Source organism: Lepidochelys olivacea (genome assembly GCF_965140295.1).
Source record: "Lepidochelys olivacea isolate rLepOli2 genome assembly, chromosome: 8".
In the NCBI taxonomy this organism is placed as follows: Eukaryota; Metazoa; Chordata; order Testudines; family Cheloniidae; genus Lepidochelys; species Lepidochelys olivacea.
Genome location: NC_140418.1, coordinates 18,343,581 through 18,365,762, shown reverse-complemented (window position 1 = coordinate 18,365,762; position 22,182 = coordinate 18,343,581). Strand labels below are relative to the sequence as shown.

The 22,182-nt window shown below is 39.3% G+C and overlaps 1 protein-coding gene across 6 annotated transcripts in view; it reads right to left on the bottom strand.

The window, feature by feature from the left end:
* Window positions 1–263: 263 nt before the first annotated feature.
* TCERG1 (transcription elongation regulator 1) overlaps window positions 264–22,182 on the bottom strand; it is a 55,886-nt gene continuing 33,967 nt past the window's right edge. For 5 of the 6 annotated variants that reach the window (XM_084636524.1, XM_084636522.1, XM_084636521.1 and 2 more), the window contains 10 exons: window positions 21,353–21,488; window positions 20,011–20,100; window positions 18,483–18,601; window positions 16,150–16,300; window positions 11,258–11,422; window positions 9,601–9,783; window positions 8,296–8,475; window positions 3,108–3,191; window positions 2,722–2,822; window positions 264–1,461 (listed from right to left, as the gene is read on the bottom strand). In XM_084636524.1, coding sequence (XP_084492650.1) covers window positions 1,260–1,461; window positions 2,722–2,822; window positions 3,108–3,191; window positions 8,296–8,475; window positions 9,601–9,783; window positions 11,258–11,422; window positions 16,150–16,300; window positions 18,483–18,601; window positions 20,011–20,100; window positions 21,353–21,488 — 1,411 coding nt within the window. In that variant the 3' untranslated portion in view covers window positions 264–1,259. Of the gene's footprint in view, window positions 1,462–1,656; window positions 1,752–2,721; window positions 2,823–3,107; window positions 3,192–8,295; window positions 8,476–9,600; window positions 9,784–11,257; window positions 11,423–16,149; window positions 16,301–18,482; window positions 18,602–20,010; window positions 20,101–21,352; window positions 21,489–22,182 lie in introns of all 6 variants that reach the window. The other variant, XM_084636525.1, reaches the window with a different exon arrangement.

Here is a 22,182-nt window from a genome sequence, read left to right as displayed (position 1 = left end):
TACAATGAACACTAAAGTGACCGAGGGACTAAGCAAACATGCACAAATTGAGATTTTTGCTGTCTTGCAAATTTTGTATTGTATTTGCACTTGAATACGATGTTCTAGTATCAAAATTACACTTGTCTACATGATTTATCACTAACTCTCATTTTGTCTCTTTAGGCAAATGATCTGTTTCAGGATGGCTAATGTTAGTTTGGATTTTTTGTTGTTAAGTTTAAATCTCAAAGATGTCTTCTTTATTAAGCATGTTCAATCCATATATAAAAAGGGTTGGTTTATTGTAGTTCAAATACATAAACTAAACAATCCCAACATTTCAAAATTAAACTTTAGAAACACAAGTTTAACATTCATAACAGGAGTATAGTTTACAAGAATTACCCAGAAGGGAAATCCACAGTCTAATCCAGAAATCAGTAAAGATCACTTTATGGTAAATAAAAATATGTTTATACAACCGTCCTGTTCTGGGAACCATTGTTATTTACTGTGTTTCCAATTTTGAGCAAAAAATTATCAGACAAATCTTCACTTGGACAAAAGAAACCTGATTTTGCCTGTACTTCAGAGTCCGGGGGGGTGGGAGACACGGACGGGGGGAGGAAATAAAGCAGACCCGTGAACAAATTCAGAATGGTGTTTAATTTGGTCTCTGTGGGCCTAATTCTTCACTCACATCACTGTCACTCTATAGACTTTAATAGACTTAATTCTGATTTACAAGGGTGAAAGCAAATAGAGAATCAGGCCATTTGTTTTCAGATTTAAGAGAATATTTTTACTGTAGCCTTCAGCACTCAATAGTTTAACTTGAGACAGTGTTTCATCTGTTAAAACAGCTGAACTTGGGTAACCATTAGGAGGAAGTTTGTGGTACTTTGTAGTTTAGTTCAAACCACAAATATCAATCATCCTTAAGACTTGCATATATAACACTGCTGAAAAGAATGCCTCCAAATATCACGGACATCCACACCTCATATACAGATAGTCCACTGTTCTGATATCTAAAATTACTAGACACAGCCTGCATGGTTGGGATTTTTGTCAGTCATGCCACACAAAGAAAAGCATAAATATCTTAAGTGTTCTCTTTGCACAGAGACCATTTTATGTTCACAAATGCTGCTGCTTCCTCTGCTCCTCAGATGGTTTTCAATATTCGTTCACGGTAATGTAGATGTAAAAACCGGACAGATGGCTCATGCAAGCTTTTGAATTAACAGACACCCCACTGTGAGAGTATTTCATAATTATTTTGTTGTTCGTCTTGTAGGCTCTGAAGCTGTGGGAGGTGGAGGGGGACCTCGGCGGTCCAGGTCATCTACATAGGATACTATGAGCTTGCGCCTCTCCTCTGGCACACAGTCAAGTACCAGATAACGCTTGTCATTCTGTAAAATCTTTTCTACATCTTTCAGGTGCTGGTCGGATTCTTGGATCAACTTTTTGGATCTGAAATGAAGTGTAACAGTTACCATCTGGGCAGCGGTCTGGGAGCCTGCATAAAATGCACTGGGAATCTTAGTCCAGTTATTGGTGGTAGATGTCCAAATTACAAAAACTACCCGCACCATTAGAACCTCTCTTGACAGTGTCAGCAGATAGGTCAAGCGCTGAAAGGGCATAGAGACTGAGCTATCCTCTCACCTATACAGATGCCCCATCAGGTCAGGGGTGAGGCACATTGGCAGGAATGCGTGTGTAAAAAATCTTGCACTGCCACTGCCTGTGCTGTATCTGTTCTGTGGATAAACAGAAGACTTCAGTCTTAATGGCCGCCAGAACCATTTATCAGCATTAAATGAACCACAAAAATGTAAAAATAAGAAAAAAATAATCACAATTGAAATTAAGCACTCAAGAAGAAGCAAACTATTAAAACATGGACGTTAAACTCCCAGTTGCAGCCCAGTTTGATTGATGCATCAATCTGGCTACCGCATCAATTTCAGACTGCAATTCAGCCCACTGGGAACAGCAGCAACTGAAACAGAGCTCCAATACTTTACACACAGCACTGGCTGCAAAGGGAAACAAACAACTTATTAGGATCTAAGAAACCTAGTCAGCAGCCTTCTACCTCAAGCTCTTTTGCTTCTGGGATGGGAATCTACCTAGGACTGGGATGGGAATCTACCTAGGACCATAACATTCTGCAGTAGGCTCAAGACCAGACTGACTTCAACAGTTAGCTTGTTTGTAAAGCTAATACCCAAAGCCCACTGAAGTCAATGGGAGATTTGTTTTTATTTTAATGGGGGTAGGGTTTCACCCTTTGTCTTTTCTCCAAACTTCCCCTAGCATCACTGGAAGTTTCACTGGGTATTAAGCAAAGACATTTCTAGGCCTGAACCAAGGACCCTAATTAAACGGTAATTTGGCTTCACTACAGAATGAGCTGAATCACTTGACAATGTATTCAAAATACCCAAAACAATGCTCTCAAGCAAAACAAAAATCCAAAAAGCCCCTGCTATAGAATAGTTGCCAACACTTGATAATAATCAGTTCAGAATCCAACATACAGTGATGGACCTCTCACTACTATGCAACTTCATAGGCAGCCTAGTAATCTACAATTTTTGCACTAAAGCTCCTCAGACACTGGCCTATAAATGTTAGATGGGAGGAGAAAGTGAAATTCCATTCATCAACACTCTTAAGGTACAGTAAAGAAAAGTCTTTGCTCTTCTAAAACACTATGATACACACCTGTACGTTATAAATTTGGTCTCTTTCAATAGCGTTCTGAAGTCAGCTTTGGCAGTAATGTATTTGTCTCTGATGTACTCTTCAAACTCCCTTTGTTTTTTCTGCATGAAGAAAAAGAAGAGTAATACCATAGAAAAGGTGACGGCAGATTATAAAGTACTTTATATTAACTTACAGTGTGTAAGAAATAATTTTATTGTAATTAGTTTAAAGATCACTACAGAAAAGTGTTTTTTAATTAAGATTTTTAAAAAAGCAAATATCTGATTAACACAGTGATATAGTTATATTCACATGAAAGGGAATCCATTTCAACAAGCATTCACTCTCTTTTGCTTTGGATATTGTGGGAAGGCTAGCAGCAATGAAGCAAGACTATTTCTTACCCTGTCACTGGAAGAGAACTTAATGCATCTGGGATCTTCTTTAATGATTTTTTTCACTTCTTTCCACGTTGATGTTAAAGTAATCTTTCAAAAGAGGCAAAAACAGTTCAATATTGCAAATTATATTTAGAGTCTAAGCATGCAAGTACATATCACTTTCCTGAGAGCCCTGAAATCCTCATGCATAAGGGGGAAAACTAAGGACATAGTAACAATTTTTAAATGTTTCATTTTGTTGACTTCTCTTATCCCTTTAGTATTACTTTCATATTGTTTTGTGGCATATATTTTCCTTTTTGAACTCTTGTTTTCTGTAAACTGGTGGATTTTAAGAGAAAAGTCCTCACAAAATTATGAAAGTTTCTTGTAGTTTAAATTCTAACAGTTCTTCCTAATGCATATTTGGATAATTTCAACAACATGTTTGTATGCGTAAAAACAGCTATGTATAGAAGCCCCAGCTCAAAGTCAGATATTAATCGTTTTAATTTATTTTAGTGTGCCATATAAAAAGTGATTAGAATATTAGATACTCCTCTAACCAATATTTAATAAGATTGCCTCCTAAGACTTCAAGAAAGTTATGATGAAGCCAGAACGAGATAAAAGGGAGGCAGGAAGACACAAAGTAACAAATTAAGAAAGGAGAGAGAGGTTTAAATAGCATTGGTATACAAGTGAAAGTTAAGAATGAATTTTACAGTTAAGATAAAAGAGACAAAGTGAAGGACAGAATCCCGGAGGCTTGCCCACTGCGATTCATTAAAACAAGTTATTGAATAGGTAGGAGCAAAGACAGAAGATTAAAATGCCCAAGACACCAAGGGACTGTGTCATAATAGAAGGTATCAAATAATGCAACACTGAAGAGATGTGGAAAAGCCAAAGGAAAATGAATGACAATTACTGATTACAAAGACCAACACCAGGTTCAAGAGCGTGAAAAGACTGAATGTGAAAATGGACCACAACACTCAAGGTGGTTACTGTGGTATAACTGGTTAGGTGAGAAAAAGATTGTTCTTTCCAGCATTCCCTTTCTTAGGGAAGTGAGGAAAGTTGGTGTGGGAGAAAAAGCCTGGGGAAGAATTATTATTGAGAACTTTAACTACAGAAGGTAAAGCTAGGGGATGCAAGTCAGAGTCATTGAGTTTAAGGCCACAAAGGACCACTACATCATCTGGTCTGACCTCCAATACATTGTGACTGACTGTGCACAAGGACCCCGCAATAGCAGAGAAATAATTAAATGAGATATTATCCAGATAATCCTGGCAAGGATCCCAAATCCACACGCTGCAGAAGAAAGCAAAACCCCCTCAAGGTCACCGCTAGTGTGACCTGGGGGGAAATTCCTTCCCAACCCCACACATGACAATCAGTTAGACTTCCAGAACTCACAGCAGTTACTAGATCGCAGGCCTTGGTTCTCATGGGAGGCTTCAATCACGCTGATATCTGCTGGGAGAGCAATACAGCGGTGCACAGACAATCCAAGAAGTTTTTGGAAAGGGTAGGGGACAATTTCCTGGTGCAAGTGCTGGAGGAACCAACTAGGGGCAGAGCTCTTCTTGACCTGCTGCTCACAAATCGGGAAGAATTAGTAGGGGAAGCTAAAGTGGATGGGAACTTGGGAGGCAGTGACCACGAGATGGTTGAGTTCAGGATCCTGACACAGGGAAGAAAGGAGAGCAGCAGAATATGGACCCTGGACTTCAGAAAAGCAGACTGACTCCCTCAGGGAACTGATGGGCAGGATCCCCTGGGAGAACAACATGAGGGGGAAAGGAGTCCAGGAGAGCTGGCTGTATTTTAAAGAATCTTTATTGAGGTTACAGGGACAAACCATCCCGATGTGTAGAAAGAATAGTAAATATGGCAGGCGACCAGCTTGGCTTAACAGTGAAATCCTTGCTGATCTTGAACACAAAAAAGATGCTTACAAGAAGTGGAAGATTGGACAAATGACTAGGGAAGAGTATAAAAATATTGCTCGGGGATGCAGGAGTGAAATCAGGAAGGCCAAATCACACCTGGAGTTGTAGCTAGCAAGAGATGTTAAGAGTAACAAGAAGGGTTTCTTCAGGTATGTTAGCAACAAGAAGAAAGTCAAGGAAAGTGTGGGCCCCTTACTGAATGAGGGAGGCAACCTAGCGACAGAGGATGTGGAAAAAGCTAATGTACTCAATGCTTTTTTTGCCTCTGTCTTCACGAACAAGGTCAGCTCCCAGACTACTGCACTGGGCAGCACAGCATGGGGAGGAGGTGACCAGCCCTCTGTGGAGAAAGAAGTGGTTTGGGACTATTTAGAAAAGCTGGACGAGCACAAGTCCATGGAGCTGGATGCGCTGCATCAGAGAGTGCTAAAGGAGTTGGCGGATGTGATTACAGTGCCATTGGCCATTATCTTTGAAAACTCATGGCGATCTGGGGAAGTCCCGGACGACTAGAAAAAGGCTAACGTAGTGCCCATCTTTAAAAAAGGGAAGAAGGAGGATCCTGGGAACTAGAGGCCAGTCAGCCACACCTCAGTCCCTGGAAAAATCATGGAGCAGGTCCTCAAAGAATCAATTCTGAAGCACTTAGAGGAAAGTGATCAGGAACAGTCAGCATGGATTCACCAAGGGCAAGTCATGCCTGACTAATCTAATAGCCTTCTATGACGAGATACCTGGCTCTGTGGCTGAGGGGAAAGCGGTGGATGTGTTGTTCCTTGACTTTAGCAAAGCTTTTGACACCGTCTCCCACAGTATTCTTGCCAGCAAGTTAAAGAAGTATGGGCTGGATGAATGGACTATAAGGTGGATAGAAAGTTGGCTAGATTGTCGGGTTCAACGGGTAGTGATCAATGGCTCCATGTCTAGTTGGCAGCCGGTCTGAAGTGGAGTGCCCCAAGGGTCGGTCCTTGGGCTGGTTTTGTTCAATATCTTCATAAATGATCTGGAGGATGGTGTGGACTGCACCCTCAGCAAGTTTGCAGATGACACTAAACTGGGAGGAGAGGTAGATATGCTTGAGGGTAGGTATAGGATACAGAGGGATCTAGACAAATTAGAGGATTGGGCCAAAAGAAATCCGATGAGGTTCAACAAGGACAAGTGCAGAGTCCTGCACTTAGGATGGAAGAACCCCATGTACCACTACAGACTAGGGACCGAATGGCTCGGCAGCAGTTCTGCAGAAAAGGACCAAGGGTTACAGTGGACGAGAAGCTGGATATGAGTCAACAGTGTACCGTTGTTGCCAAGAAGGTCAATGGCATTTTGGGATGTATATGTAGGGGCATTGCCAGCAGATCGAGGGACGTGATCGTTCCCCTCTATTCGACGTTGGTGAGGCCTCATCTGGAGTACTGTGTCCAGTTTTGGGCCCCACATTACAAGAAGGATGTGGAAAAATTGGAAAACGCCCAGCGGAGGGCAACAAAAATGATTAGGGGACTGGAACACATGACTTATGAGGAGAGGCTGAGGGAACTGGGATTGTTTAGTCTGCGGAAAAGAAGAATGAGGTGAGATTTGATAGCTGCTTTCAAACTACCTGAAAGGGGGTTCCAAAGAGGATGGATCTAGACTGTTCTCGGTGGTAGCTGATGACAGAACGAGGAGTAATGGTCTCAAGTTGCAGTGGGGGAGGTTTAGGTTGGATATTAGGAAAAACTTTTTCACTAGGAGGGTGGTGAAACACTGGAATGCGTTACCTAGGGAGGTGGTGGACTATCCTTCCTTAGATATTTTTAAGGTCAGGCTTGACAAAGCCCTGGCTGGGATGATTTAGTTGGGGATTGGTCCTGCTTTGTGCAGGGGGTTGAACTAGATGACCTCCTGAGGTCCCTTCCAACCCTGATATTCTATGATTCAGAGGTGGGCAAACTACGGCCCGCAGGCCACGTCCAGCCCACGGGACTGTCCTGCCTAGCTCCTGAGCTCCCGGCCAGGGAGGCGAGCTCCCGACCCCTCCCCGACAGCCACACCGCCATGCGAGCAGCACAGCTTGCACCTGCCTACCTCCCAGGCTTTCCAATAAGCCTGTCCTGCTGCTCTGAGCAGCATGGTAAGGGGGCAGGGGGAGGGGAAGCATTGAATAAGGGCAGGAGGTCCTGGGGGGGCAGTCAGGAGACAGGGAGCGGGGAGGGGTGGTGGGTTGGACAGCAGGTGGGCAGTTAGAGGCGGGGGGCCCCAGGAGGGGGCAGTCAGGGGACAAGGAGCAGGGGGTGTTGGATGGGTCAGGGGTTCTGAGGTGGGCAGTCAGGGAGTGGGAAGTGGAAGGGGGTGGAGGCCAGGCTGTTTGCAGAGGCACCGCCTTCCCTATCCAGCCCTCCATACTGTTTTGCAACCTCGATGTGGCCCTCGGGCCAAAAAGTTTACCCACCCCTGAGTTAGACCCTGAGCATGTGAACAAGAACCAGCCAGCCAAGCACCTGAGAGACAATGTTTGGTGCCACCTCAGAGCTCTGGCCCACCCTGTCCAATATTCCATCTTCAGTTGTGATCATCCTTGAGGCTTCAGAGAAAGGAGATTAAAAAACCCCTCCCAGAATACACTGGGGGACAAAAAAATCCCTTCCAGACCCTTGCCAGTGGCCAGCTGAAACCCTGAAACATGAGCTTTGGGAACATACCAATGTACCATCACAACCAACCCTGTTATACAATTGCACTCATAAATTTGTCGAGCTCTCTCTCAAAACTAATTAAGTAGTTTGTCCCTACCACTCCTATTGGGAAGCTGTTCCAGAACCTCACCCTTTGGATTGTCAGAAACCTTTTAATTTCCAGCCTGAATTTGTTCACGGCCACTTTATATCCATTTGTTCCTGTGTCAACATTGTCCTTTAGCTGAAACAGCTCTTCATTCTCCTTGGTATTTATCCCCCTAATGTATTTACAGAGAACAATCATATCCACCCTCAGCCTTCTTTTTGTAAGGCTAAATAAGCCAAGCTCTGCCAATTTCCTAAAATAGGCCCTTCATTCCCCTGATCATCCTAGTAGCTCTTCTCTGCACCTGTTCTATTTTAAATTAATCTTTCTTGAACATGGGTGACCAAATAAGGTCTGACCAGTGCCTTGTATAATAGCATTAATACTTCACTATCTTCACTTTTCTTCCACCTCATAAGTGGTCATTTCCATTTCTAGACACTCATTTTCATCAACTGTACCGCCTTCAGGCACAAGTCTCTTACCGCTGAAGTTTCATCCAAAAGTTGCCTAAAATGCTCCCTCTTCTTTTTGGTAAGTGCTTCAATGTGTTCATTAAAAAGCTTCTCTTTCTCTTCTCTTTCTAGCAGGGAGCCAGATTCCCACCGATGATCTTTTCGGAGCGTCCTCCTAGTATCGGACCATGACACATCTGAAGATCTCACCTGACACAAAAATTTACATTTTACAAAAACCACTTTTCTTTTACAAAAACGTTCTCTCTCTGTTTCATTATCAGACAATTCTTCAAACACTTAGCTTATACTTCATCATCAACTTTTATCTGAATTAAAACTGTATTTGGTAAGGGGGGTAAGAGACAATGACAGCTTTCATGCAGTTAACCACTGTCAAATGCCAACCTCATGCTGCAGAGAGTCTCACTGTGCACCAGTTCAGATGGAGATAGATACACCCTACTTGGACTGCTCTGCCATTCTCTATAGAAAAATCAGGATCCTCCCCTATGAATAATATACTGTATTAACCAAGAAGAGCAGCCTCTGAAATACATCATAATCAATTCCTAGTGGCTACTGGGCACTTTATTTAGTCCAAGGTTTACTCTCTGGAACCAGAAACAACCTCCAAGGAGCTCCGACTAAATCTATATTACCTGCATTATGTCCCTAGCAAAGAAACTGGGTCAAAAGAAACTGGATTTATATACTGCACCTTCCCCCAAAAAGACAACAGGACTGGAATCTGTGTTCAACCACCACCCACCTTCAGGTATGCCACATCTTAGATCAGCAGGCAAGAGGTTCCCCTTTCATACCACGAGATTCTCATCTCACCAAGTCTGCCCTCTTAGGAAGTGGTATTTCAAGGGTTGGATCAGCTAGTGCAATAAAGTACTCTCTAACTGAGAAGTGGAAAGAGCTGGGTCAGATGCTATGCTGGGGACATAAGTAGGGCAGACAAAACGAGGTGAGGAAAATGCTCTTGAATCAATAAATCTTTATTTCCAACATGTGCATTAGAGTTTCTAGTACAAAGTATTTACAATTTTAATTGCCTTTTTTGGTAATATTGTAATAATGCACTTGTTGGATGAAACCTCAGACACCAGCTGTGAGGCTGAAGCAAGCATATTTTTCCCAGCAAGACAAAAATCCTGAAAAAATAAATGCATCATAGAAACAGAAGCTTAATCACTACCAGTGCTAATGTGCTGCTGTGTAGTCAGGGAACTTATTTCTATATTAGTGTAACAAGTAGATGAACTGTTCTGGCAAAGATAAAGTCCTACAGTAATCAAATCAGAGACAGAACTGTGCAAGCCTCACCATATCAGACAGAAGCGCTTTGAAATTCTGGATAGCCTCTTCTCGTTTGTGTTGTTCACGTTCTCTATCGATTTCCTTGGTCTGCTCAGAACGAGCTTTCTGAACCTCCCTTTCTCGTTCACGCAAACTTGCCTCAATGCGAGCCTGCCTTTCCAATTCCTTTTCCTTTTCAGAGTCTAAATTCTGAATCAGAAGCAAGAGCATATTTTCCCATTAACAACATATAAAGAGGCAGCATCTTAATGGAAACAGTTAATGGAAACAAGAGGATGAGTATCATTAAACAAACTGTCATTTATGAAATAGGTAAAATGAAATATACCACTTCTGAACTACCTAGGTTTGTCTCCACTTAGCAACAGAAGGAATTCTTGCAAAAATGCCCTAACACTGGCTTACAGGCAATGTTAGCAATGTTGAGAGCCACAGTGTATACAGGGTGCTGGCTGGCAACACTAAAAGCTAATCTTGCTAAAGATTTTATTTTGTGAACTTAAAGTGGAGGAAAAGCTCAACAGCGGTATTAAAAATCCTGTGCTTTAAAATGTCAAAGACCATTCAACCATTTGTATGTGGCTATTGTAACATCCTTAAAGAGACATGCCTCAACCCATCCCATGGAGGAGAAATCAAACCTCAAAATGATTGTCTGAATGATGAAGCTATTCAGTTCAAGTACAACAGATAAATCTTGTGTCCATCCCACCTCTTTGGGACAGATGTTCCCCTCCTCCGCTCATGCACATGAAAGCAAAGGAGTGAGCTGAACTGCATGCTGCTTTTGAGTCCCCCAAAATCTCATCTTGTAAAAATAAATATTCAAAACTAATACAACTGAAAGAAGGAGAGGGGAAAGTGATGTTGTCTGATGGACCGTGCACTAGACTGCTCTGTGACCTTGGACAAGTCACTTCACCTTTTTGCTCTCTATGTAAAATGGAGATAATCCTTTCTTTATAAAGTGCTTTGAGATCTATGAATTAAAATCTCTATATAATAAATAAGTGCTATTAAGTGACCATTGCCAGTTTGGATCTTCACTGGATGGGAGTTGGGGAAGGAAACAGGTCAGAGAGCAGCCACTCTATAAAGCATGCTCCCCGATGTTGCTGTGGAAATTAATGCTAGTTAAACTATTTTTAACTTCTCATTCATAACATTAGCTCCTTGAAGAGGCAGGTAGGAACATGAAACAGAAATGGAAGAACTAATGGAGGCACTGCATATGAGTCAACTGGAGTTCACTTGAAAGGAAACCACATGAAAGAAGGACACCTCTGCTAGTCTGGCTGGGAATACGTGGCTATGAAAAGGAGCTATTGCAGGCTCTACCCCTATCTCTGCCTGATGAATTCTCTCAAGTACCTTTTCCACTCCCCAGGTTTGTGCACACTGGCAGAATTAGCATGGACAGCGCTCATGCACTGTAAACCTGTGTCAAGGGATGATCTGGGAGATTGTGATTAACAGCTAAAGTATATGACTAAGTATCTAGCTATACCTACAACTAATAGGAACTAGGAAATGTCTGGCTGCATTCCACGTGTATCACTACAAAAGTGATAGCATTACTAATCTCTGAAACTGCTTAAATATATTAACAACAGTGTAGACAACAGTGAAAGTATTACCCAGCACTTAACTATTACACACATACCTTAGCTATTTTTTCAATGTACTGTTTAAAAAGGTCTTCCCTCTGTGAAGAGCTATCCACTGCTTTGTAACGGGGGTCAGTCTCTACTTTGTCCTTCACTTTGCTCCAGCGAGACTGACTGTCTAAGTGGTGATTAGACAGTAGTTCAAAGAAGTCCATTTTAATCTATTTTTACATAGAAGATATAGGAAGAAAAACAATTCATGAATAACGGGATTCCTGAATGTTTGGAAAAATAGAAAAAGAGGCAGACTTACCTCAACGAAGCAAACTATATGAATTTTACATACTAGAACATCAAAATCACTAAAAGTATATTGAATTTTAGGGTTCATTATCTCTAAAATCCACTTTGGGTATACTTTTTGTGAAATATATTAAAACAGAAACACTAGGAAGACTATCAAAATCTAAGATTAGCTGTATACCTTAAAGAAATATTCATCCACACACTTAGTTTTCTTGCTCTACTCTAATTTAAGCTTTCTTGTTGAACTTTTAAAATACAATCCCTCCAACTTCTATACTGCACAAACCAGTATTTCAGGGCATCCATGACACAGTAGCTAGTTAGATTTTAAGCAGAGCCCTAATTAGGGAGCGCAAATACCCATGGGTTCATGCCTCAAGTTTACAGTGGATGGAGGTATATACAGTATCTGCGATTAAACAGTAAACAGTACAGCGATCTCCTGTTTAAGATCAATAGTGGGATTTTAGTTACATTTCATTAAACCTTTTTTAACTGAACAAAGATGTACAGAACTTAAGCAAATAATGATTAAGTCTATAGTCTTAAGAAGACGGATATATTCAAAAGTGTGCCCATATGCTGTAATTCAGCAGTTACATTTAAAATATATTATTTAAGTATAAACAAATATTTGTAGCTACTTTTAAAAAATGGAAATGGCATGTTACAAATAATAAAACCCTCAACACTGAACATAGCTACAACATTAAGGCGGACTAATAGATCTAGTCCTACACTAACTTTAGACCTCAGGACAGAAGAGCCAAATTAGTGATACAACATCACATCAGCAGTTGCAAGGGCAGCTACAGTACAGTTGGTAAGGGTTTTTAACCCTGGGGTGGATGTTCCTCCATGTCCCTTTTGGGATCTTAGGATTTTTTCTTTAATTCCCACTATTTCAAACCCTCAAGGCCCTGGCATTTAAGCCACCATCTTTCTGAATCAAGAGAACAAGCCTTCCCTTGAGAGGCCAGTTGACATCACTTGTTGAAGGGCTAGAGCCCACTGAATGGCTCAAAGCACTCTCTACCCAGGGTTAAGCATGCTGCCTTCACAGCACTACCAAGCCCCGGTGGCATAGGAATAAAACCATAACTAGTTCCTTTGCTGCAGTAGAATACTATTACCTAGCTTGGGCTGGCTTGGCTATATATTTTGCACTCCCCCAAAAGTCTCAGCTCCCACATACAGAAGTTAACAATGGAAGTTGAAGACTAATGTAAGGCTATCGAAGTGTGTGCCTTATCAGCTAACTGAAATCTTCCAGCTCTCTTAAAGTGACATATATATATAGTTATTACCACATATTAAAGTAAAATGAAGATCAGAGCCAATATTCTGCAGGCTTCCCCACTGATGAACTTGGCTCTTGACAGTGTTTTTATTGCTTAGGTTTGTAAGAATCTTTATGGACTTCTCCTGTGCTATCTCAAGACAGGAGACAAGTACAGTAGAGATTAGGAAACAACTCCTTAGTGTTACAGTGGAGAAGTTTGTAACTCTTCACCTACAGTACTGTAAATCAACCTTAGGGTGCTGAACAAGATACAAAGCAAAACCTTTTACTTATTTTATAAAATGCTGTATGTTGTTCCAGAATTGATCTTAAATAAAACATGCAAGCAGTATCAAGATACGAAGCTTTCTAAGCCATGAGCATTAGGAACTTACATTTAAAATGTAAAACAAGGAGTTCTCAGATGTTACTACAGAAATCTATAAAAGTAAGGGTATCTTATTGGTCAAAGTGTAAACAGGAGCACTCTTTTGTAATATATACCTACAGAGACAGCATTTCTGCTTCCTTTATATACTGGTCACTGGCTATTCATTAATCCATTCTGAGAGCCTGGTGAGAATCCACAATATGCAGTGGTTCCTCTTACAAGGAGAAAGGGGACTAAAACACTGCACAAGCAAAGCACAACTGCAAACAGTAATACAATGGCACGAGCTCCAGCTCAAGAATCAACACAACATTTTTCCCTGTTACTACAGAAACAGTTAGCTGTCTTCCCTCCTCTCCTTCTTTAAAGCCAGCATGATCTCACAACCTAGTACTTTTTCTTCAGTCAAGAAGGAACAGACATTGTCTTAGCTGACTGTTCCTTTACTACGGGTCTGTTTAGTAGTAAATGGGAACCTGTAGCCAGTAGCTTTCTTCCCTCAGAAAACGCAATGCCGTTTTTAACAGTTCTAACACAGAGGCCAGTATAACACTGTTTCGGCACCCAAAAACGTCCTTGGTTACATGCACATGGCACAAGGCAGTGCACTAAGACAGGCCACCTCAAGTCAATAGGTGGGGCAGGATATTAACAAGCCATTAATTAAAACAATAACCTGAGAAAATTTTGTCATCTTGCTATGTAAGGGCTTAAGATGTTGCCAACTTAAGTGTCCTGAACTGAGAAAGAACAGAGTACATGCCTAAACTAGAGCAGAATGGCAGGTAGATGGCTATTAATATAGGATAATAATGGTCAGATGGAACAAAGTTAATGCACTAACCTTATAATCTTGGCAAAGTGAGTATACATATGGCTGAGACTTCAGCTTACACTGAGTTTGTTGGCCTTTTATGCTAGTTTTCTTGCAATATCTATTTTGAGGAAAGGCCAGAGGAAGACAGGAAGTGTTCTGGGTCAGTGTGATGAGAACTTGCAGAAAAGCTTCCATGTTACCAACCCATATTACACTTGATTCCTTCATTTCTTCACCTTGAAAATTCACACACTGAGCCAAACTTCACTCACCTTACTCACTTGAATAGTACCTATGGAGTTCCACTTACTCATATGAGTAAAGGTGGGCAGGATTTGACACATTACAGTAATAAAAAGGACTGTATGACCACATGAAAGAGAGGCTCCCATGGCACTGTTTAGTACAATAAATCTCAACTGAAATCAAAACTGTATTTCAAACCCTTACTTTAAAGATTTCTGTGAAGAGCTTACCTTCTTTATACAAAATCTTTGGATTTTTAATATTGGCTGAGAAAGCTTCACTTTACAATTTAGCGGCCTTATTTTATTTTATTTTACTTTTTTTTTTTAAAGAAAACAAAAATAAGGCTGAAAATACTGCAGGTGTATTTAGAATTTTTTTTCAGTCAACACATTCTGGGCACAACTCTCATCACTTCACAAGGAAAAACTAAAAAAATGTAAAGTACCGGAACTGCGGGAGGCTAAAGTCACCACACAGAGATACCAATTCTTTCCTCACTAGGGAATCCCATAATACTTTGCGTGTCAGTGATTGACAGCTGTCAGACTGAACTGATTGACAGGCCGCACAGCACATAACTGTAAAGTCTATCCACTTGTTATAAAACAGAATACATAAAATGGTTACAAAAGGCTTTTGGAGAAAGAACATTAGTTTCAAGTACAAAGAGAAATACAGTCTTTCTTCTTTTAACTTGTCTAATTTAGAACAATCATGCAATATTAAAACTAAAAGCATTTACATCTCTTTACACTTTCAGCTAAACTATTACTATGATGCAAAAACAGTGTTTTTAAATTCCACATTTGTGGTTCAAATACAGTATGTAAAAGTTTAGGTATAGTTTTCAATTAGATTTCATTAGTTTTCTCTGAAAGCATAATCATTTATTGAAAATATCAGCAATAGAATAAATGTAATTTAAAAACCAATAATGCATTAAATTAGAGGAATCAAATTCTTTACTTTGGAAATATTTATCCAAAATTGCCATTTCAATTATTAAGGTATTCCAATTCTTGTATGCCACAGCATTTTCTCTTCTACAAGTGTCATGCTACTCTCTCACCACTGCTTCCTAATAAGTGGACTTTACACTAGCTCTGTTTTACAAGATAAATGTTGGAGATTTTAAATGTCAAAAATGATTAGGCTTCAGAGGTTATTCTTCTCCATTCACACAACACACAGGGACATTTAGGAAAGAGGCTGCATATTCTGATGGTAACACTATTGATGCCACCTCCATAGCAGTCTGTTTTCCCAGTGGTGAGCACTTGCTCCTGAGTATTGACATCGCAGCCAAATGACATTTGGAATTCATTAATCTTTAATAGTCAACCTTTAATTCTGATAAGCAGTAATTTATATTTAAGGTATGTTTACTGAAAGATTAGAAAGTCACTCAAGTGCTACCTTTTAGGTAGAAAAAGGAGACAAAGCAGCTTTTTGAAATTTAAATGGAATAGTCTACAAAGAATTCTGAAATCTTATAGCCACCACTGAGAGAAGAGGAAGGTAGTGGCCAGTTCTGGATTTTCTACCCAAAGAAGACAAGCATCCTTTTCATCCTCCAGGATGTCACCTTTTTTTTAAAAAAAAGACAAATATCATTCCAGTTAAAAAAGCATGATGTGATTTGTGGGGTTTTTTTTTGTTTTTTTTTTAATATAATAAACGATCAGTATATTTACATTTACTAAAAGTTGATATACCTGCAAAATTAATAAGATTAATTTAAAAGGCCTTTAAAAAAAGCAGTAGTCAAATATTTGTATTTTTAAAAGCTGTAAGGCTGGGGAACAAAAATCTCAGCGAAAAAACACTGGAAACCAAGTACTGGCTTTCTTCCATCCCATTCAAGCTCCCACCACTCACACCACTGGAACTAAAACCACCTTACCTTCTCACCTCTGGTCTTCGAATCTTCTTTTTCCTTCTTTCTTGCCGCTGTGATAAACTCGTTAAACAAGGCCTCTCGATCTTTCATCTTTTCAATTGCCTTGAATCTCGAGTCTTTAGCATGCTTGGCTGCAAATTCACTAAAAGTAGCTCTGTAACAAAATGGCAAGTGAATTGATTTGTTCGAGCTATCTTTGCTGTGAAGTAGGTTCAGCAGAAAACACCATTTCTTCTGCTAGCTCACGTGCCAAAATACAATTAAAAAAAAAACCCTCTATTCTCACTATGCAAATAATTGATCAGTAAACTACAGAAAGGAGTTGGGTTAAGCAGACACAAAGAAGAATATTGTTCAAGACTTGCACTTATATTATCTGTGCAGGTTTAGGAAAAAAGATTACAATGCAACCAAAGAAAATAAATTTACTTAATACAATTGTCTAAAAAAACCTTAATTTTTTGTGGATTAACACTGTAGTCAGCCTGTCCAGATATTTCACGGCTGTGCGATCTAAAATTGACATGCACTCACTTGCAGCCAAACTGTGCTAAGACTGGGAAATTCAACATCTGGTGTTAGTCAATGTAGAACACTGGATAAATTAATTTTCCTGCAATGAACATTATATAGTTTAACCTTATGACACAAAAAGTTGGGATATTTTTAACACTATGAGCAGGTGCAGTAGTGCAAGGCTTTCCACCCATTATCTCTGTAGCATTTTCTTTACAGTTCTCTCACCTCCAGGGCCAGATTCCAATCTCAGATGTGCAGTAAATATAGTACTGCCACTTACCTCGAAAAAAAACACTACTGTGCTTTTTCCAAGATCTGATGCAAATCTGGCCCCAAGAATACGTGAGACACTTATAATCATACGAATGTGCTCATCACAGCATGGAAATAATTAGACTTGGAAAATCCCGCCTACCGTTGCTGTAGGGTAAATTAAAACAAGAAGAAAATTTGATAGCTTGTTCAAAAAGATTAGAAAGTGAATGTACAGCTATACTGAAGAACACGAGCTGTATAAAAAGAGTGGAATACAAACTTGAGCATGTTAGACTGGGATAGATGATTTTTTTTAAGTAGTTGACACCCATGGAAGTACAGCAATGCCTTAGACAAACAACTGCCACTAGAAGATGAAGGATAGGGTAAAACAAAACATGAACTCCCTCATCTGGACATTATATTCTTCTCTCCCATTTTTATTTTTTTTCTGTGCGAAAACAGTGTTTGTCTTGGTATACATAAACACTCGCAGAGATAACAGTTTTAGTTTTTCTTGGGTTGCAAAGTACTAAAGTCAATCATTCTGAAGGAATATTTAGCACATCCATTAATGTATTTTAAATACTCAAAATCCCACAGCTGCCAAAAAATGTAATTTTACTGACAACTTCCCTTATTGGGTGTCTAAAAACACTGCTGATTGATTGCTTTTACAGATGTGAAGTCAATTACGCTGGTTAACCTAAAAAGACTGCATATGCCAGCTTCCAGCACATTTCAATGTATGTCACTGAATCCATGAAGTTGAAGTGAATCAAATGAACCGTTGTTTTAACATAAAAGAATTCCTGTCTGATCTAGGTTAAAAGTGACACTGAAATACATCTAATGTAAAATATAACGCTTATAAGCTATTAAGTGACATAAGGATGGTTATGAGCTGTTTGAGCGAGAACTATGAACGTGGGCAATTCAGGTACCTTGGCACCATAATCTAGAATATCTAGTATCCATGCTAAAAACACCAAAACACTTATTGCAATAGATACCCCGGGATGGCATAGATTCATTGTGATTTTTATACTGCAAAATTAATATTGTCTGTAATACTGTGTACACTATCTACACATCCACAAATACACGATATACACTTATTCATTGAAGGTAAAAAAACCAACTAAACAAACCCAAATACGTATACTGTGATGTTCTTATACAAGGAAAACTTCTCACAGGCCAGTACGATCCACAAAGGCTACAAGAGCTACATGAGAACACTCAGAAAAAAAAATGAGCCCGTTCTCACCACCCAGCCATGTGCTGGGGATTTTTTCACATTCTGAACCAGTGAATTAGACTATATAAAACATCACAAACCCCAAAATTCCAGCACTCTGTTGGTTAGGAAGCCTATAATCATGCAGAGGAAAATAATACATTTCAACAGGCCCAACGTTTTTCTAGAGTTCATTTCCCCCTTCTTTTACAGTTTTGAAAGAGTAAGGAGCAAAAGGGGGGTTAAATTGCCCTACTGAAAAATAAAATGTATTTTGACCTGGTAAAAGCTTTCACATGTGAATGTGAAATACGCCACCTACCTTGGATTAAACTTTGCTTCTTCCATCATTTTCTTGAAATCCTCCTTGGCCTGCATTATTTTGTTTTTTTTTTCCTTGCGCTCTTCTTCTGCTCTGGTCTTCACATACTGGTCAAATACCTAGAGAAATACCAATCAGACATAAGATGTACAAATTTGGAGCCATATTATCATCCCCTATGAAGGGAAGTAGGGAAAGGGCGAAGGGAAAGAAAACTTCATGTGTTTTAACTTGCAGAGTTTCCCCAAATAGTCTGTGGAAGGGTATGCCTGCTTTGGCCCAGCAAACTGGCAGATCTGACCTCATATTAGTAGAGAAATCTCACACTCACGGATGGTCTCTGTATGACCCCTCAGGGCCCGGGCCCAATATTTATTTCTCCAATTGCAGGACAATTCCAAAGGAAGCCATTTTACCATATCTCTCCAAGCTCTGCTAGTAGATGTACCCTGGCAGTACTCAAATACCCAAAATAACCAATACCATTTCCCTTTCATTCATTCATTCTTTATATATATAAGTAGTCAGGATTAGGCAAGATGCCCATGCTAATATAAAATGTATCAGTTGTTAGGGGGAAAGGAGAAGTTCTGTTCTCTTGTAAAGAGGTATCGAACAAGAATGGATTAATAATTCCTTCCAAAATAATGGGGGGAGAGTGTGTGTGTGTATTACACACACACACACACACACCATTATTTTGGAAGGAATTACTAATCCATTCTTGTTAGATACCTCTTTACAAGAGAACAGAACTTCTCCTTTCCCCCTAACAACTGATACATTTTATATTAGCATGGGCATCCTGCGTAATCCTGACTACTTACACTAAGGGATTAATTACCATTATAATAGAGACCATCCATTTATGCAACACTCACATATTTGCATAGCAACAGTAATGTAGAGATTGGAATTGCTTCTATAATACACTCAGAATCCATTCCCAATGCATGTATGGGAAGTGGTGTAATACATTAGTATTTGTCATCATATGAACATTTCCCCCCCATAACTTGTTTGTTAACCTGAGACTTATTTGGAGGATTTAAATATACTAATATAAAAATAAAAAGTTGAAACATTTCTGGGTAGTATGTTAAGAAAAGGGACTTATTCCTCTCCTAGGCTTTTCAAGTTTTTTCACTTTTCTTCCTTCATCTGGGGAAAGGATTCCTGGACTGAGCCTGCCTTATAATAAAGCATGTGCTTGAATTTTTCATTGCTCAGATTTTTAATGTGTTTGTTACTCATTTTATTAATATTTTGGTGTGACAATGAAGAGGCTCTCTGCTGCACCTCTTTTTTGGCAGCCACCTAACCATATATAATTTTCATTGCATCAGGAAATAAATCTTAGCATCAGAGAAAGTACCAGCTTCTGCTCTTTGTTGAAAATAAAGCATTTAAAAAAAAAAAAAAAGACATTTGCAACACAGGTCCCCGAAGGGGAGGTTTTAAAGAACTATACTTTCAAAGATTATTTTTAATGATGTGTGTCTTGAAGTTAATTAACCTTTCCTATTACCTGTTTCCTTTCTTTAGGATTGAGAAGCAAGTACCGAGGATCGAAAACTATCTTGTGCAGCTCCTTCTCCCAGGTTGAAAAGGCAGAAACCTTTAAAAAGTAAAAAATAGACAGGATTTTGCCTGGTAATTAAGTTCCCCTAAAGATACAAAGGTTGTGCGTTTTGCTTGAAATCTACAGGACACCTGTTAAAAAGAAGACATAACCGAAATCCATCCTGAAGTTTTCATCACTAATAGATGATAAGCGGTGGGAGGTTAGCATGGCAAATTTCCACACTAATTGGCTCTGAAAACTTCTACATAATTACACAGAAGTAACACACATCTAATTACTCATTAAAATAACCACTACTGCGTGGCATTTAAAAATCGCTACATCAGAAGAGAACCTTCAAGCTTTGCATTTTGATTTCCCATGACTGCTCTGTTCCTTTGCTAAACATTCTGAGTTTTTAAATTAAAAGTTACTCATACACAAATGGATCTTTGTATTGAAAAAAATGCTATCTGTAAGCTGATCTCAACGGAGCTTTTTTGTAATAACCCATAAAATGCCACTGCTGTGGATCAAACCAAAAGATGTACAGGCATCACTTCAAATTTGGAACCTCTTCTCTTTTCCTAGAATGATAGCAATGTTTATATGCAAGTCAATGCATCTATAAAAGTCAACTGGGATTGAACAAGCCTCAAACTTAGTTTAATTAAAAAATAAATGGCTAGTTTTCCACATTAGCAGAATAGTCTAAGGAAAGATGAGGCGAAACTTTTTCTCCTTTCAACTTGTGATTATGGGAAGATTTTAAAAGAACAAACAGGAACGAGGTGCTCAACTCCCACTGATTTTCAATGGGTACTGGGTGCCTAATATGACTTTTGTGGCTCTGAAAAGCCTCCACCTCCCTACCTCTGTTTTGACCTGTCAATATACGACACTTTTTTTAAATAGAAAAAAAGTCTTTGGGGCAGGGATTTATCCCCTTCTCTTTGCTGTACATCAGCAGCACACTGTTGAAACTTGAAAACTAACATCGGAAAATTAAATATAAAACAAAAACTTGCTAATTCACACTGATTGTGGCTCAAAGAATTGGGAGGTATGAAAGGAAAAGATAATTCATCACAGAATATTTGGTTCACTTATTTTGACAACTTAGCTCAGTTTTAATTATTTAGGATAACTGATGATTTTAGTAATCACAGCCCCTAATCATATTCAATCTTTCCTCAGAAGTGGAATGAGATTGCTTTTGCGTGTATGAGAATTATTAGGCTTGCAAATTAGCAAAGTAAGAATTAACAAGGTTCTACTTTATTGCCAAAAGGATAGTTCCTCTGACCCCTCTCTCTAGCAGCATATCCTTGAACTGTTTCATTCGCGCCTCCAGAGGGACAATGGCCCTCTCACGTGCGGCTTTAATTTCAGCTTCCATGGCAGCCTCCTTGTCTGAATCAATGTCTTTGTTGTCATCTTTCCTGTAAAAATGAAACATCCTCTTAAAAGTGATGTTAACACTGCAGTTAAGAAATCTAACTGCATCACAAATAGAACAGAAATTTTAGATCATTCCAGCAATACAGGCTTGTACAAACCACTGCAAGAGGTTTGTCAAAGACTGACACATCAGAGTGAATAAACACAAACAAGGCATTCCGATTTTAAGTACTATAAAGCGAATCACAAAAGAAAATGTAACATCACTAGAAAGAAAAGTAGTTTTATGGTTAAAAGTTTAATCCATCTTTTGTTTTATACTCTATTTATATTCTATCTTTGTCAAAAACACCAGGCTCTGTTTACTGAGTTAAAAAGGACATGATTGAGCAAGATTATAACATTTATAATGTACATCAAATTGAGTTTAAGGAGGGAACTGCCAAAAAAATAACCCCACCAAATAATCCACGTTGTTAAGACATTTTTCAAAAATACACTGCTCCTCTAGGGATATTTAGTGAGACATTCTTAGTTCCCAGAAGTATTATTCTAAATTCTCGCAGTCATAACCAGGGACTACCTCATGATTACATCAAACAACATAAAATACCAAGATGGAAGTATTCAGAGTAACAGCCGTGTTAGTCTGTATTCGCAAAAAGAAAAGGAGTACTTGTGGCACCTTAGAGACTAACCAATTTATTTGAGCATAAGCTTTCCTGAGCTACAGCT